Below are 18,954 nucleotides of genomic sequence, written 5' to 3' on the forward strand. Positions count from 1 at the left end.
CACATACAGACACAAGCAGACATATTTAAATATTTATATATTTAAATTTAAATTTAAATATGTCTGCTTGTGTCTGTATGTGTGGATGGATATGTGCGTGTGTGCGAGTGTATACCTGTCCTTTTTTCCCCCTAAGGTAAGTCTTTCCGCTCCCGGGATTGGAATGACTCCTTACCCTCTCCTTTAAAACCCACTTCCTTTCGTCTTCCCCTCTCCTTCCCTCTTTCCTGATGAGGCAACAGTTTGTTGCGAAAGCTTGAATTTTGTGTGTATGTTTGTGTTTGTTTGTGTGTCTATCGACCTGCCAGCGCTTTTGTTCGGTAAGTCACCTCATCTTTGTTTTTATATATAATTTTTCCCACGTGGAATGTTTCCTTCCATTATATTGACATGGTTAATACATTCATAATCAAAATGGACATAAGCTAAAAGCCATTATGTAAGTTAAGCACTTGGTATGAACTTAAGCTTAATTAACACTTTTTTTATTGAAGCAAAGCACATGAAAGATACGACAAAGAACAGTGACAGCCTAGTAACTCTGATTAGTTGCATTAGTCACCTGCGTGTGCCAAGCAGAAGTGCAGGTATTAGTGCGAGGGGTTGTGGCACCAGCAAGTGATAGCGATGCTATGAGGCCCGCCAAGTGGTCCTGGTTGTTTGCAGAACTACCCACTGAGTGCTGCTGCTGCTGCTGCTGTTGTGGCTGCTGGTGACGTACAAGAACTTCACGACTTCCTGGGCCGTCCACAGTCGTCAGCAGTCCAGATGAATCTGACTCCGCTCGCTGCCTGGTTATGATAAGCTCGTGGGGTGGAGACATAGGTGAACTCTATGACATAAAGAAGGTACATTATTAATGCTTGTATGACCATACTGAATTTCACTGAGATATTAATCATAATTTGACATGATAGTTGTGGCTATCACTTACCATGGAAAAGTCAGCACTATGTGTAACACTATTTATTATTATTATTATTATTATTATTCTCCATCATCTTAGCTGTCTGTCTGCATCTGAGGTTAATCAGTTACAAGAAACAATTGTGAATAAATTAAGCATACTACAACAATTGCATAGTTTACTCAAAATTCAGTGTTTAATAAAACAGATAAGAATAAATGGATAAAAAATATTATTATCTCCAAAAATATTGAAACTATGGCTAACAGTAAGGCAAATGCAGAAATAATGTGATTTAACCAATGTCCAGAAGCCTTCATGATGCCGCTAACAGGCCATTTCTTCAGTGTCTTACAAAGTCAGTATTTGAAGAGCATAATCATAGCACAAAACTATCCTGGGTATTAATGTTAGCTTTTGACACCAGGGCCTTTATTTCTCCTTCAAGTAAGTTCTCAGTTGCCTCCACAAGCTTGAGTGGGCTCCATTTCAGTCTTCTAGATAAGAAAAAACATTTGGTTGCACCAAGGATCTGGTATGGGTCCTGTGTGTACAGGGCTATTACAAATGATTGAAGCGATTTCATAAATTCACTGTAGCTCCATTCACTGAAATATGGTCACGACACACTACAGATACGTAGAAAAACTCATAAAGTTTTGTTCGGCTGAAGCTGCACTTCAGGTTTCTGCCGCCAGAGCGCTCGAGAGAGCAGTGAGACAAAATGGCGACAGGAGCCGAGAAAGCGTATGTTGTGCTTGAAATGCACTCACATCAGTCAGTCATAACAGTGCAACGACACTTCAGGATGAAGTTCAACAAAGATCCACCAACTGCTAACTCCATTCGGCGATGGTATGCGCAGTTTAAAGCTTCTGGATGCCTCTGTAAGGGGAAATCAACGGGTCGCCCTGCAGTGAGCGATCAAACGGTTGAACGCGTGCGGGCAAGTTTCACGCGTAGCCCACGGAAGTTGACGAATAAAGCAAGCAGGGAGCTAAACGTACCACAGCCGACGGTTTGGAAAATCTTACGGAAAAGGCTAAAGCAGAAGCCTTACCGTTTACAATTGCTACAAGCCCTGACACCTGATGACAAAGTCAAACGCTTTGAATTTTCGGCGCGGTTGCAACAGCTCATGGAAGAGGATGCGTTCAGTGCGAAACTTGTTTTCAGTGATGAAGCAACATTTTTTCTTAATGGTGAAGTGAACAGACACAATGTGCGAATCTGGGTGGTAGAGAATCCTCACGCATTCGTGCAGCAAATTCGCAATTCACCAAAAGTTAACGTGTTTTGTGCAATCTCACGGTTTAAAGTTTACAGCCCCTCTTTCTTCTGCGAAAAAAACGTTACAGGACACGTGTATCTGGACATGCTGGAAAATTGGCTCATGCCACAACTGGAGACCAACAGCGCCGACCATCTTTCAACGGGATGGTGCTCCACCGCACTTCCATCATGATGTTCGGCGTTTCTTAAACAGCAGATTGGAAAACCGATGGATCGGTCGTTGTGGAGATCATGATCAGCAATTCATGTCATGGCCTCCACGCTCTCCCAACTTAACCCCATGCGATTTCTTTCTGTGGGGTTATGTGAAAGATTCAGTGTTTAAACCTCCTCTACCAAGAAACGTGCCAGAACTGCGAGCTCGCATCAACGATGCTTTCGAACTCATTGGTGGGGACATGCTGCGCATAGTGTAGGAGGAACTTGATTATCGGCTTGATGTCTGCCGAATCACTAAAGGGGCACATATCGAACATTTGTGAATGCCTAAAAAAACTTTGAGTTTTTGTATGTGTGTGCACAGCATTGTGAAAATATCTCAAATAATAAAGTTATTGTAGAGCTGTGAAATCGCTTCAATCATTTGTAATAACCCTGTAGCAATGAATACTGGGATATGGAGGTCAACCTAAAGTAAATATTGCTATAACATTCTCTCTCTCTCTCTCTCTCTCTCTCTCTCTCTCTCTCTCTCACACACACACACACACACACACACACTTGGACTAGCTGAAATATTAAATATCTTTTGAAATGCCCTGGTAGGTGAAAACTGTATGCCAGACCAAGAAACCATGCTTTTTGTGGACAATGTTCTTACTGACTGAGCTCTCTGGATATGACTCATGACCTTCCCTCACAGCTTTCCTTCCACAAGTACTTCCTCCTACCATCCAAAAACCACATGAACTCTCCTGCATACCTCGTGGGACTAGTAGTCCTTTCTTCCTGGAGTTATATCTGTGGTTTCTGAGGAAAGCATAAGCCCTCTGCTGTTTCTCATCTACATAAACAATTTAAGAGACACTCTGATCAGCCCTCTTAGATTGTTTGCAGATGATGTCTTTGCTTACAATCTAGCAAAGTCATCAGATGATGAAAACAAATTTAAAAATAATTTAGACAAGACATCAGTAGTGAATAATAAAAACTGCAAGGTCCCTCACACGAGTACAAAAAGAAAATAAAAAAATTCCATTAAATTTCAGTTACACAATAAGTCATGTCACTTTATAGGTTGTTGATTCAACTAACACTTGAAATTATAATTTTGAAAATCTTAAATTGGAACCATCACATAGAGGATGCTGTGGGAAAGGTGACCCAAAGACTGGGTTTTACTGATGAATGTTTACCAGATGCAACAGATTTACTAAAGAGACTGCCTCCATTTCAGTTGTCTTCTGGAGTATTGCTGCATGGTGTGAGATGTTTAACACATAAGATTGATGGAGGACACTGGAAAAGTGTTATCGCAAAACAGAGAGGGGGGGAGGGGGGGGAATGTTACAGAGATAATAATAGAGTTTCGGTGTCAATGATTAAAATAATGGCGTTTTTGTTAGTCTGTGTGACAATGGTTCAAACAAAAGTATTTTTTGTTGTGGCATGATCTCTTCACGAAATTTCTATTACTGCCTTCTCCCCTGTGTGCCTCAATATTTTGTTGACTCCCGCCTACATAGGGAGAAACAATTTCTCTCTCACTCACTCTCTTTTGTGGCGGGGAAGAGGGGGGGCCATTCGGTATTCTGACTGCCTTCATGGGGCTTGCTACGAATTCCTCTGCTCTGCAAATCTCTTCATCTTAAAGTATCACTTGCACCCAACATCCTCAATTATTTATTGGATATATTCCAATGTGTGTCTACAGTTTGTACCCTCTACTGTTCCCTCAAGTACCACAGATGTTACTCTTCGATATATTAACAGAGCCCCACCACCCTGTCAATTCTTCTCATCTTGTCGATCCTGCAGAGAACCTCCTCATTTGTTGTCTTATCAGTCCACCCACCACATTTCAAACATGTTGATCCTCCTCCTTTCCAATTTTCCCATGGCCCAAACTCACATCCATACTATGTTGTGCTCCAAACATACATACTCAGATATTTATTTCTCATATAATAGTGATAAAACAAGAGAAAGCAGAATTTGCACAGAAGATTTTGTTAATTTTTTTGCACATGCTATTTGAGAGTGGAGAAGTAGAGAAATGGTCTAGAAGCAGGTAGGTGCACCCTCTGCCACACACTAGTGACAGGAACAACAAAATGAAAACAACTGATTCAGCTATTCGTTGATAAAAAATAGACTCATCGTGTAGTAGTTTATGTATCAGTTGAATTATTCATTCCCTCTTTTGAGGGAAACTAGCCTATGGATGCTGCCGAATGAAAACAATTATCCAGTTGACTGAAGTTTTATGTTTTGGTGGAATTATTATTCACTGATTTCTTTTGAATGAAATAAGTCTATGGGAGCAACTTAATGAAAACGCACAATACAGTGTGTTGTAGCTGAGAGTAACAACTGGAGGCCCCTGATCCCATGCACACTTGGCTCTTAGGAGTAGCATTAAATCATTTTGACATTGTTGAATCACTATTGTTGACTGCACTGTTACCAGCTGTCGTAACTGTTACTGTCATTCTGCTATTTGCTTTTTATTGAGTGCCAATAAGTAGCTCATAGTTTAGTTTTTTGTACATGTTAATGAAGAGGCATTTACTTAATAGTGAACCTTGTTTCTAGTTCAAAATGTTAAAACATACAGTTGCATGAGAATGGAAGCAATCATATGATCAGATGAAAAGTTATCCTCAACATAAATTCAATGTGATATACAGTATTTGCAAGGATAATACATATTCTGAAACTATATTAATTAAAGAAATTTGAAGAAAATTAACAAATGGTGACAAATATTTCTTGTGAAAAAGAGTACTTCCAACAAGTGGCAGTATATGCTTAAAAAGAAAATGATTAACCCATTAAACAATTAAAAAATATATCTTACATGCATTCTGTTAATGACATGTCTGCATTTATTAATCTACATCTACATCTACATCTACATCTACATCTATACTCCGCGAGCCACCTTACGGTGTGTGGCGGAGGGTACTTATTGTACCACTATCTGATCCCCCCTTCCCTGTTCCATTCACGAATTGTGCGTGGGAAGAACGACTGCTTGTAAGTCTCCGTATTTGCTCTAATTTCTCGGATCTTTTCGTTGTGATCATTACGCGAGATATATGTGGACGGTAGTAATATGTTGCCCATCTCTTCCCGGAATGTGCTCTCTCATAATTTCGATAATAAACCTCTCCGTATTGCGTAACGCCTTTCTTGAAGTGTCCGCCACTGGAGCTTGTTCAGCATCTCCGTAACGCTCTCGCGCTGACTAAATGTCCCCATGACGAATCGCGCTGCTTTTCGCTGGATCATGTCTATCTCTTCTATTAATCCAACCTGGTAAGGGTCCCATACTGATGAGCAATACTCAAGAATCGGACGAACAAGCGTTTTGTAAGCTACTTCTTTCGTCGATGAGTCACATTTTCTTAGAATTCTTCCTATGAATCTCAACCTGGCGCCTGCTTTTCCCACTATTTGTTTTATGTGATCATTCCACTTCAGATCGCTCCGGATAGTAACTCCTAAGTATTTTACGGTCGTTACCGCTTCCAATGATTTACCACCTATGGCATAATCGTACTGGAATGGATTTCTGCCCCTATGTATGCGCATTATATTACATTTATCTACGTTTAGGGAAAGCTGCCAGCTGTCGCACCATGCATTAATCCTCTGCAGGTCCTCCTGGAGTACGTACGAGTCTTCTGATGTTGCTACTTTCTTGTAGACAACCGTGTCATCTGCAAATAGCCTCACGGAGCTACCGATGTTGTCAACTAAGTCATTTATGTATATTGTAAACAATAAAGGTCCTATCACGCTTCCCTGCGGTACTCCCGAAATTACCTCTACATCTGCAGATTTTGAACCGTTAAGAATGACATGTTGTGTTCTTTCTTCTAGGAAATCCTGAATCCAATCACAAACCTGGTCCGATATTCCGTAAGCTCGTATTTTTTTCACTAAACGTAAGTGCGGAACCGTATCAAATGCCTTCCTGAAGTCCAGGAATACGGCATCAATCTGCTCGCCAGTGTCTACGGCACTGTGAATTTCTTGGGCAAATAGGGCGAGCTGAGTTTCACATGATCTCTGTTTGCGGAATCCATGTTGGTTATGATGAAGGAGATTTGTATTATCTAAGAACGTCATAATACGAGAACACAAAACATGTTCCATTATTCTACAACAGATTGACGTAAGCGAAATAGGCCTATAATTATTCGCATCTGATTTATGACCCTTCTTGAAAATGGGAACGACCTGCGCTTTCTTCCAGTCGCTAGGTACTTTACGTTCTTCCAGCGATCTACGATAAATTGCTGATAGAAAGGGGGCAAGTTCTTTAGCATAATCACTGTAGAATCTTAAGGGTATCTCGTCTGGTCCGGATGCTTTTCCGCTACTAAGTGATAGCAGTTGTTTTTCAATTCCGATATCGTTTATTTCAATATTTTCCATTTTGGCGTCCGTGCGACGGCTGAAGTCAGGGACCGTGTTACGATTTTCCGCAGTGAAACAGTTTCGGAACACTGAATTCAGTATTTCTGCCTTTCTTCGGTCGTCCTCTGTTTCGGTGCCATCGTGGTCAACGAGTGACTGAATAGGGGATTTAGATCCGCTTACCGATTTTACATATGACCAAAACTTTTTAGGGTTCTTGTTTAGATTGTTTGCCAATGTTTTATGTTCGAATTCGTTGAATGCTTCTCTCATTGCTCTCTTTACGCTCTTTTTCGCTTCGTTCAGCTTTTCCTTATCAGCTATGATTCGACTACTCTTAAACCTATGATGAAGCTTTCTTTGTTTCCGTAGTACCTTTCGTACATGATTGTTATACCATGGTGGATCTTTCCCCTCGCTTTGGACCTTAGTCGGTACGAACTTATCTAAGGCGTACTGGACGATGTTTCTGAATTTTTTCCATTTTTGTTCCACATCCTCTTCCTCAGAAATGAACGTTTGATGGTGGTCACTCAGATATTCTGCGATTTGTGCCCTATTACTCTTGTTAAGCAAATATATTTTCCCTCCTTTCTTGGCATTTCTTATTACACTTGTAGTCATTGATGCAACCACTGACTTATGATCACTGATACCCTCTTCTACATTCACGGAGTCGAAAAGTTCCGGTCTATTTGTTGCTATGAGGTCTAAAACGTTAGCTTCACGAGTTGGTTCTCTAACTATCTGCTCGAAGTAATTCTCGGACAAGGCAGTCAGGATAATGTCACAAGAGTCTCTGTCCCTGGCTCCAGTTCTGATTGTGTGACTATCCCATTCTATACCTGGTAGAGAACTATTGGTGCTAGTACAGATCAATAGGAAGAAAGAGACAGAGCTTCAATAAATTTAAACAATTTAAATTTAAACAAATATTTGTAATGTAACACAAGTTATTAACCTTTCAAAACCTACCACAAAATCATATTAAATGTCAGAAATATGAAAAATTCATATTCAGGTAAATAAATTTATAAACCTTGAAAATACTTCATTTTTAGAAATATACTTTTTATTCAAATCTACTTTATATAAGTTATGTGATTTGTCTCTAAAAAGTCAGCAATCCTAGTCATGATTCATCTATAACCAAAAATGCTGAAAAAATATGTGTGTGAAATCACTCAACCCCAAACGTTCGTATAGCTGATGTGGCAGCAGAGTCTAGTTTCTGACTGACCAATCAGCAGTTAAACCATAATCTGCCAGACTCTCAAGAGTTATCCAATTAATTAGAAACTTAAAAAGATATGTCCCTAGTAGTTATATAAGATCAGCATATTTTGCTTTCTTTCAAAGTATCATATCATATGGAATCTTATTGTGGGGCAATAGCAGTCATGTAAAGGGCATTCTACTTTTACAAAAAAAATTAGTAAGAATAATAACCAACTCAGGTAAGTTAGAACACTGTAAACCCTTGTCTGTTAAGTTGCAATGCCTGACGGTAATAAACTTGTACATCTATAATGTTCTATTGTATGTTAGGAACAATATTTCAAATACATCATTAAGAAGGGATGTACATAGCCATAACACCAGGAACAAATCATGTTTAGATGTACCATATCAAAGACTATCCAAGTCACAGAATTCATATTTAGTTCTTGGACTTAAGTTGTACAATAAGTTAAGTATAGATTTAAAAGAGTTACCTGTCAATATCTTCAAAGCTAAGTTGTACAGAATACTAGTAAATAATCCTTTCTACACAGTAGACGAATTTTTTGAAACTGAAAATACTGTCTTTCAACACTGTATCTAGCGGATGGCCTTATGTAATCCAAACTAAATTGTATTTAGTAATTAATGTTAAAAATGTAAGTTCGCTTGACATTGTCTATTGCTTTATGAGCTGAACGACAATAAAATTTGATTGATTGATTGATAATCCCGCCATTACCAAATACTTAAGTGTGAATTTCAGAGTTACCCTGTAGATATAGATGTAGGAGGAAATGGGAGGGGGGGAGGAGAAGAGTCACACCTGTGTTGTATCTGAAGTGTACTTCCGCGTCTGTTCGTGAGCCCGCTTCACTGCGACGAAGGGCCTTTCGCGGTCGAAAGAAGAGTCGGACTTCTGGCGGCCGAGGGTGCTGTAGCCAGTAGCGGCGGTGTGCAGGCGGCGCGACGACGCCCTCGAGGGCAGCAGTGGTGACGCAGGAGCACTGCCTCCACTCTTCTGTGGGGGTGGCTGGTGCTGCTGCTGATGCTGGGGCAACGGCCCGGGGGCGGGTGCACCACCGCTGGGGGACCCTGCCTGCAAACACAGAAACATTCCATGGTGCTGTCACCAGTCAAGCAACTAATGTTTTACTACATGAAAATGTTGTTCCTACACGGTGTAACATGTCACTCCCTGGTTGCGTCTGTGTGCTCACCCTATTTCTGTTGTGTACACTAGATTTGGTTTCAATGAGAGGGATGTTTTGTTGAGGCTGAGACAATGAGTTGGTCTTTCCCTAATCCTCCAATATGGGCTGAGGTGGTGGCCTACAGGGACTGGCTGAAGAGTAGTGGTTTTCCGAAAGTGGAAAACTTTTCCAGCATAAACTTTTGAAAGGCCCTGGAAGAAAGCAGCATTTGTATGTGGGCAGAGCTGGTGTTTCTGTAGTGAATTTCCGAAATCAGGAAAAGTTACCTTTCTTGGTCAACCAGGTTATTCTTATAACTGAGAGTATCCAGAAGTGAAATTCAAACAATGGAAAATCCAGGAAGGAATGTAACAATACTAGAGAAGGAAAGTTGCCACTCACCATATAGCAGAGTTGCAGACAGGCACAACAAAAAGATTTTCTCTCTCTCTATCATACACACACACACACACACACACACACACACACACACACACACACACACACACACACACACACACACACACACACATGCAAACGCAACTCGTACACACTGGTTTCAGTTGCCTTACACGAGTGTGTGTGTGTCTATTGTTGACAAACGCCTCAATGGCCGAAAGCTATAATTGTAAGAATCTTTTTGTTGTGCCTATCTGCGACTCAGCATCTCTGCTATATGGTGAGTGGCAACTTTCCTTCTCTAGTATTGTTACATAGTATCCAGAAGTGAATTCTCATGAGTGGCTTCCTGGTTGCGTCGTTTCTGGTTTTATAAGTAAGTGTTGCCATTTGATGTGCACATGCCCAGGCGCAAAGACCCTACGTGACATCAAGGAGCTCAGCAGACGGCTTGACAGTACTGTTTGGTGAACTAGAGAGACTTGGTGAAGTTTAATTGGTACAAATAAATGCCGACTGAACAGGAATAATTTTCATTGAGAGTGCAGCATTGCACCCCCTACAGCTTAAAGCATTCGATGAACCCACATCACTCCGTTGGTCTCCAAAGTCATCCGATCTCATGGTATGTAGTCTTTTTCATGAGAGAGTGTTTGGGGGGGGGGGGGTATACAGTGAAAGTCTATGTCTACATGCCTTCTCTTTCAATGATTTTGGGTGAATTGTGAAAGACATGCTTGCAAAATGCATGGGATAAGTTTGACTACTGTCTGCATGTTTGTTGTGTGCCCAGTGGAAGGCACATTGGACTTTTGTGAAAGATTAATAAAGCTTAATCCTGAACATAATTGTGAATGCTATTCCAAGATTTTACACGCATGCATGTAAAAAATACACCGTTTTAAAATCAGATAGTTCTTTTGAAACTAAAAACATTGTAATCCTATGTATAAGTTAGAACTTTCTATCTTCTATTACTTTAGACAAAAGGAGATCTGTGACAACATGGGCACTAAATAGTAAAACACTTGTCTTGATAGCCAAAATAATTTTATTTTATCATATTATGACATGTTTCTGAAGAACCCTTTATCATCAGATAAGTGGCATCAAACATTCGATATAAGACAAGATGTTAATAGAAATACTTTCCAACAACACAGTAAAAATGAAAACATACCTATTAAAGTCAATACAGAGTATCATGTTGCTTCCTACATAACTGCATCAGTGCTCAACTGATATAGGGAGTTTGACATTGTATAAAAAATGTTAATGATGTGATTCTTATTGGTCTATTCAAAATTCAGATTGCCTGTACTATTGCTTTTAAATATTTTGGGTGAAACTTACGCAGTGACCTATTTCAACTGGTGCCAATTTCCTCTATGCAAATTCCAGCAGCTTTGGAGTGTCGCAGCTATGGCCTTGTTAGTACAAATTTAATATATAGAACATAAATAACATATACAGCTTTTAATAAGTGAAACAGTTGAGTCCAAAGCACCTCTATCATGTAAGGCAGGGATGTTAATGAAGCAGATCACAGTAATGTATGCCATTAAATATCTGGGAGTAATGTTGCAAAACAATATGAAATGGAATTAGCATGACAGGAGTGTGGTAGGGAAGGTAAATGGTCAACTTTGGTTTGTTGGGAAAATTTTGGGGAAATGTGGTTCATCTATAAAGGAGAGCACATAGGCCTATAAGACTAGTGCGACCTATTCTTGAGTACTACTTGGGTACTTGGGATCCGTAGCATGTCGGCTTAAAGAAAGAAATCAAAACAATTCAAAAGTCAGCTACTAGATTTGTTACAACATGTAAGTGTTATGAAGACGCTTTGGGAACTTAAACTGGAATCCTTAGAGAACAGGCATTTGAAGCTGATTGCAGAACAATTCTAATGCCGCCAATATACATTTTGCATAAGGACCACGAAGATAAGATATGAGAAATTAGGGCTCGGACAGAGGTATATAGATAGTTGTTTTTTCCCTCACTCTTATCTGCAAGTGGAACAGGAAAAGAAACAACTAGTAGAGGTAGAGGCTACCCTCCACCACAGTGTGTACAGTGACTTGTGGAGAATATATATACACTACTGGCCATTAAAACTGCTACACCAAGAAGAAATGCAGATGATAAATGGGTATTCATTGGACAAATATATTATACTAGAACTGACATGTGATTATATTTTCACGCAATTTGGGTGCATAGCTCCTGCGAAATCAGTACCCAGAACAACCACCTCTGGCCGTAATAACGGCCTTGATACGCCTGGGCTTTGAGTCAAACAGAGCTTCGATGGCGTGTACAGGTATAGCTGCCCATGCAGCTTCAACACCATACCACAGTTCATCAAGAGTAGTGACTGCCGTATTGTGACGAACCAGTTGCTCGGCCACCATTGACCAGAAGTTTTCAATTGGTGAGAGATCTGGAGAATGTGCTGACCAGGGCAGAAGTCGAACATTTTCTCTATCCAGAAAGCCCCGTACAGGTCCTGCAACATGCGGTCATGCATTATCCTGCTGAAATATAAGGTTTCGCAGGGATAGAATGAAGGGTAGAGCCACGGGTCGTAACACATCTGAAATGTAATGTCCAGTGTTCAAAGTGCCGTCAATTGGGACAAGAGGTGACCTGAGACATGTAACCAATGGCACCCCATACCATCGCGCCGAGTGATACGCCAGTATGGCAATGACGAATACACGCTTCCAATGTGCGTTCACCGCGATGTTGCCAAACACGGGTGCGACCTTCACGATGCTGTAAACAGAACCTGGATTCATCCCAAAAAATCAGGTTTTGCCACTCGTGCACCCAGTTTCGTCGTTGAGTACACCATCGCAGGCGCTCCTGTCTGTGATGGAGCGTCAAGGGTAACCACAGCCACGGTCCCCGAGGTGATAGTCCATGCTGCTGCAAACGTCGTCGAACTGTTCGTGCAGATGGTTGTTGTCTTGCAAATGTCCCCATCTGTTGACTCAGGGATCGAGACGTGGCTGCAGGATCCGTTACAGCCGTGCGGATAACATGCCTGTCATCTCGACTGCTAGTGATACGAGGCCGTTGGGATCCAGCAAGGCGTTCCGTATTACCCTCCTGAACCCACCGATTCCATATTCTGCTAACAGTCATCGGATCTCGACCAACGCGAGCAGCAATGCCACGATACAATAAACAGCATTCGCCGTAGGCTACAATCTGACCTTTATCAAAGTTGGAACTGTGATGGTAGGCATTTCTCCTCCTTACACGAGGCATCACAACAACGTTTCACCAGGCAACGCCGGTCAACTGCTGTTTGTGTATGAGAAATTGGTTGGAAACTTTCCTCGTGTCAGCACGTTGTAGGTGTCACCACCGGCACCAACCTTGTGTGAATGCTCTGTAAAGCTAATCATTTGCATGTCACAGCATCTTCTTCCTGTCGGTTAAATTTCGCATCTGTCGTACGTCATCTTCGTGGTGTAGCAATTACAATGGCCAGTAGTGTAGATGTAGCAGTAGCAAAAGTTTAATTATAGCCACCCTGTACAATGTTTCATGAAGAACTCATGGTGAAACAATTACAATAATATAGACATTTCATGGTACAGATTATCTTAGAGTTGTCCAAAATGTATCGTGAGATACCATAATAAATTATTTTGCTGATCAAGAAAAGTTTTTCTCCATTTAGCCTCATAACATGATGGGGAGAGGCAGGGGCAGTACCTGCGAGCCGGCAGTGTTGATGTGCAGCGGGGTGCAGAGGTCGGCATGGTCGCTGGTGTAGCCGGCGTCGCTGGAGCTGGCGGTGGCGGTGCTGGTGGTGGTGGTGGCGCGGTGCTGGACGATGCGCAGCTCGTTGAGCAGGCGCGCCTCGTGGGCCGGTCGCTGGCCCTCGCGCCGCTCCCGGAGCTTCTGCTGCTGTCGCTGCAGCCACGTCAGGCTGCCGCTGCCCACCACCGTGCTGCAACAACAGGAGTGCGAGGTGAAGTCACGCGACGATGGCATGTTGTCTGCAAAGCTACTAACAGATTTATTTATTTATTTACTTTAGTTATTGTTATTCGGCCTAATCAGATTCATGGGGTAAGGCTCACTTTCACAATGGACAAGGAACAACAAGAAGCCAATGGTCTTCTTGTAGCAATACTAAACAGCCAGTCAGGTGCAAAAATTGGAATGTTTTAATAAACCTTCCAATTTGCAACTGATTGGCTGTTTACTGTTTCTACAAGATGATTTTATTCTACAGTTGCTGCTCTATCAATGTACAAAATTTTAAAATGAACAAAATAGTTTTACAAAACATTCTCAGTTACTATGCGTAATTCTTCGTTAGTTACGTCATCAGAGAAATTATTATGAGAACAACTGAGGCATTTTCCAGAAGAAGGGTCTATAGGTCTATGTACCCCTCTTCAGTAAATTATTTAACGGCAATCAAGTCATATACAACATTCTACCAAGGTTTTGTTTCATTATATCAATGCCAGAGGTCTGGGTGCCATATTTTTTTATGGGTGTGCATGGAGCACTTCTCAATCAGTTTAATTAGATTAGATTAGATTAGTACTTGTTCCACAGATCATGAATACAACACTTTGCAATGATGTGGAACGTGTCAGGTGAATAAAAGGTGTCTATACAAGATATTACATTACACAAGATATTACATTACACAAAATATTACATGACACTCAATATTTTTAATTTTTTTGTGGGGGTTGGGGAAATTACCCACTTACTATATCCAAAAATTCATCTAATGAGTAGAAGGAGTTGCCATTAATAAATTCTTTTAATTTCCTTTGAAATGCTATATGGCTATCTGTCAGATTTTTGATGCTATAAGGTAAGTGACCAAAGACTTTTGTGGCAGCATAATTTACACCCCTTCTGAGCCAAAGTTAGATTTAACCTTGAGTAGTGAAGATCATCCTTTCTCCTAGTGTTAGTGTTTAAAATTCAATAGTATTTTGTTCTGAAATAGAAAGCATATGCTTGAATACTAGCAACTCTAACACAAAAAGTCCATATACATCATTCTGATTTTGTAAACAGAAATACAGTAATGGAATATTCAAAAATATGACACCATCAACAGTGGCATTTACTCGAGTGATGCCAGAAAAAGAAAAGAATGCCAGGGATTTATTTGTGTACCAGGAGATGAAACTTGTTCACCACAGTGACATTAAAAAAGAGCAAAATCTCAGTACATGAAGGCATTGGGACGACAGATAAGCAAACCTTCAAGTGTTATCAGTTAAAAGTCAACAAATACCTAGGCATTTTGCTGTTGGTCAAGAGTATGGAAAGCATGTGGTCAGCGAAGAGTACACACACATTCAGGAAAATTAAGAAAAACAAACTGAATGGTGGCAACACCATCAAGGCACTCAGTATCTGGACCATGTCTATCGTAAGAAACACTGCAGGCATTGTGAACTAGACACAAGTAGAGCTGGATAATCTGGAAAGAGAGAACAAAAAAACTTCTGACAACGCAGTGAGTGCCACGAAACGAAATGTAATTTATACTTTCATTTGTTGGGCAATACTTCACGCATTACAGTATCTTTCTTCATTATTGCCTCATTAAAAAACGTGAAGCGTTCTGGTGACATTCTCGGATGTCTGAAATAACTTCTCGTGTCTTCAACAATAATTTATTTCAGATTGTCGCGGAGTAAGCGAGCTGACGTCTCTACCTTATCCTCTCAAGAACACAAACACATCTCTTACTTTTCGTAGTACGCAGCGATTTCACGCGAACAAGTATTACTCTTGCAAATGCTACAACTTTCATTTTAGACGCGAAACTAAACTGTACACAGATGTTGCCGTCTCCACAGACACGTATAGCAAGGGATTTCCTGTATTTGATGACTAAAAGAATTATCCCGTATCGACGCTAAGACCTCGTATGCAATATATCTTCGCTAATTTATCTCAGTCCTGTAACTCATTTATAGAAATTATCAAAGTATTGACGTATGACTTTGTATTATAACACTGTACGGTACATCACATTACTTATTTACTATTAGATAATGCATTTAAGTTTGAATTTGCCGTATTTAAACTGTAGTCTAATTCAGTTGTCAAACTAACTGAAATAATACAGTCTATGTCTTTACTAAACAATAGTTTCAAATTTGAAAAGTTACGACAACAATGAAAGATACTTTACTTAAACGAGCCAATACTGGCATCAGTTCTGAGCCATTGGCAATACCTGTAGCCAGTACACGTCAATTCTCAACTGTACACGCGCGACGTTAGCCATTTGTTCTGAACCAACGCTCATTACGCGTGGACAATAGGCGTTAATCGTCAACAGTCGAGATTGTTGAACAAATACGATTAATATCGAACTAATAGCGTCTAATTCGCCTCCTATGCGAGTTAAACGGCTTTGTGTTTATCTAGAAAGTTGAAACAGAAATATCCATGTCTAGTATCTGTCAATAACAATTTGTTCAAAGTGAAAGTGTAAAGCTGTCAGGACTTTTTTATTTTTTTATTTTGAGAAATGTCTGGAAAATGTTAACTAAAGCAAAAGAAGTAGGTAAATACGATTTTGTCAGATCCTGGCCTCATGATGGAATGATATTTAAGTTAAAGTTCAGTGTTTAAAAGAAGCTCTTTAATATTTAAATTCAAAGTCATTAATACGGTATTTTACACTAAACTGATTAACATAAGTTTTCTCGTTACCACATCGTGCATTTTCTTCACTTAATAAAATAATAGCTGATTGGTGTAAAAATTTGAGGTTACCGCTGATGCCCCGTTTTGGGTGCTGTAGAAATTGCCAGCCCTAGCAGTCAAGCATAAGGAAAATCGCTCGTCACGCTTGATCATTTTACCAGGACATAGTTATCAGACATTCAGCTGTAGCCATTGGGGAAAAATACGGAAAATGGTAAATCAGAAAAGACATTCTGGTACGGCATTAGATTTCGACTCGTCCACAATACTGCCGCGCAATTTTATTGATTATCTAACGTAAACTACGACTTAACATTTTAATTTTCAAGTTACCTGTAATTTTATAATTATGGACTTGTGCTGTGAGTGTATATACTTCATACAGTATGTAAGGAAGTGCTACGGCGCAACTTAGCAAAAATAATACATTCTTAATGTACACTCTTGCTGCATTTGTTTTAGAGCAAGTTCCTCAATGAAGGAACACATTAGAACCGTGGACTCTTCTGTCTACGATTGTACTTCGCGCACAGAATATCTTTTTTACACACTGCTGGTGGAATTAGTAGCTGTGTGGCTGCAACCCGGGGGCTGTGTTATTAAAGTTTCCGGTTTCGCAACAGCACTCGCTTGCGCTGGGCGACATTCGAACAATTTCCGGCCCACAGCAAAAACGGACCACACACACGCCTGCTGCCGACAAAATTGCAGTAATTTTCCGCTTGTGTGGAGGGAAGCTCTGTTGCAAATCCAGAAGCGGAGTACTCAGCCTTGGGATTTGCTGCGTCGTACACCTCAGAATGACAAGCAACAATTGGCAGACTTTTTTCCCCCCTTGGGCAATACCGTCTCCACTAGTAATAACGATGTCTGCGTCGGAAAGGTGAATCGCAACCAAAGCGCTAAAAAATTTTACTGGGACTTACATAGAAGCTCATGCAGTCTCTTAGATTTTCTGTACCTCCCACTGCTGCAACTGTCTTCTTCTGCTTCGTTAACCTTTCTCACTCTTCACCTGCTCCTCATATTCCTCTTACTTCCTCTTTAAATTAAATAAATTTTCTGACCTCAAGCCCCAGCCCACGCCTGCCCCATCCCGTTCTAACACTTTGGACTACTGATTTCTTTAGCATGTCGACTCACTTTAGTTATTCAGTGCTCAGGTTGCCTGTGTCCTTCAAATTTATACCTACGGTTTACTAATACACTTTCCGTTTTCTTATTGTAAGTTTCATTTTTTTGATTTATTCAGTTTGCTGCATATTTTTCCAGAGTGCTGCGTATTTTTTTTTTTAATTTCCCAGAGGATTTTCTTTTCATTATTTATCTGTTTACCGAGGTACTGGTCTAAAGTCCATACTTTCCCTTTAAATTTAAGTAATTTTGTTTTTATATAATTATTTTACTGTAAATCATTATGGGCCGCCCGGAGTGGCCGCACGGTTACGGGCGCCATGTCACGAATTACTCGGCCCCTTCCGCCGGAGGTTCGAGTCCTCTCTCGAGCATGGGTGTGTGTTGTCCTTTGCGTACGTTAATTTAAGTAGTGTGTAAGTCTAGGGACCGATGACCTTAGCAGTTTGGTCCCTTAGGATTTCACACACATTGGAACATTTTGTAAATCATTGTGTGTTTGGGTAATGGCGGAAATTATAGAAGATGTAACAGGTACGACAGTTGTGCGGTACCAAAAGTCTCTTATTCTTTTTTTCCTCTTCAGTGCCTTCAGCGTTTGTCCTCTAACGGTAGGTTCCGTTAATGGCAGTGCCAACCAGTGTTACACACCTTCACCTCACGAAACACATAATTTAGCCTAGTACACATCAGGAACTATATACGCCTCTTCCCTCGACGACCAGTTACGATTCTAACCAGCTACCTACGTGTGTAGCACCACTGCACTAGCGCGCATCGGCGATATCGGTTATGCGGAGGAGTACCCTCACAGCCAAGACACGTACAGTGTTTAGGAAGCAGTACCTCAGTTCAACAAGCATGGCGAAGGAAAGTCTTGAATCTGTTAAGAGACATTCACACCATTCGGCTAGCCGCCTGCGTAGCCGAGGTCGCTTATTTACACACTTGCGCGGTGGCGCTCGACTAGGAGCTAGTGGTTCAAATCCTGGTGGCAGAAGAAATTTTGAACTCCAGTATTTGGCAGGAAGGTGCGGAAGAGGTGGTCTGCATGGTTTCTGACCGCCTGACTTTGAGCTAACGCTCTAGATTAAATTTCAAAACAGTCTGCAGTGTCCCACGGGGTTAGGATATGTGACCACTGATAGTGATCCGTTCACCTGGTAGTTACGTTAAGCTAGGCAGCCCCCTTTGGTGCTATTAGAAAGAAGTTGACTACATAACGACTCCTGGTTTAACCTTTTCCCTTCTACCACCATCACCACATCATCATCATCATCAACAACAACAACAACACGACACTACAGCATAGATACACATAATGCAATTGAAATATTCCTTCTCGTCCAGTCCATGTAAAAATCAGTTTGAAGAAAGATCGCCAGCCTCGCTCGGTTCGACCCGCGAGACATGGCTATACTTCTCACAACTCAAAAGTGAACAACTAAAAGCCCTATGCTATCAAACTCCATAGCTCAGTGGTCAGCGGAAGACACGAGT

At 40.8% G+C, this 18,954-nt stretch overlaps 1 protein-coding gene across 1 annotated transcript in view; it reads right to left on the reverse strand.

Annotated features, from left to right (window-relative positions):
- The window catches only part of LOC124799210 (tensin-1), a 524,781-nt gene that overhangs the window by 33,055 nt on the left and 472,772 nt on the right, over nucleotides 1-18,954 (reverse strand). Inside the window, exons 10-12 of the mRNA XM_047262746.1 lie at nucleotides 13,333-13,570; nucleotides 8,835-9,107; nucleotides 563-832 (exon numbers count right to left, since the gene is read on the reverse strand). Coding sequence (XP_047118702.1) covers nucleotides 563-832; nucleotides 8,835-9,107; nucleotides 13,333-13,570 — 781 coding nt within the window. The remainder of the gene's footprint in view (nucleotides 1-562; nucleotides 833-8,834; nucleotides 9,108-13,332; nucleotides 13,571-18,954) is intronic.

This window comes from Schistocerca piceifrons, chromosome 5 (assembly GCF_021461385.2).
Source record: "Schistocerca piceifrons isolate TAMUIC-IGC-003096 chromosome 5, iqSchPice1.1, whole genome shotgun sequence".
NCBI classification, from domain to species: Eukaryota; Metazoa; Arthropoda; class Insecta; order Orthoptera; family Acrididae; genus Schistocerca; species Schistocerca piceifrons.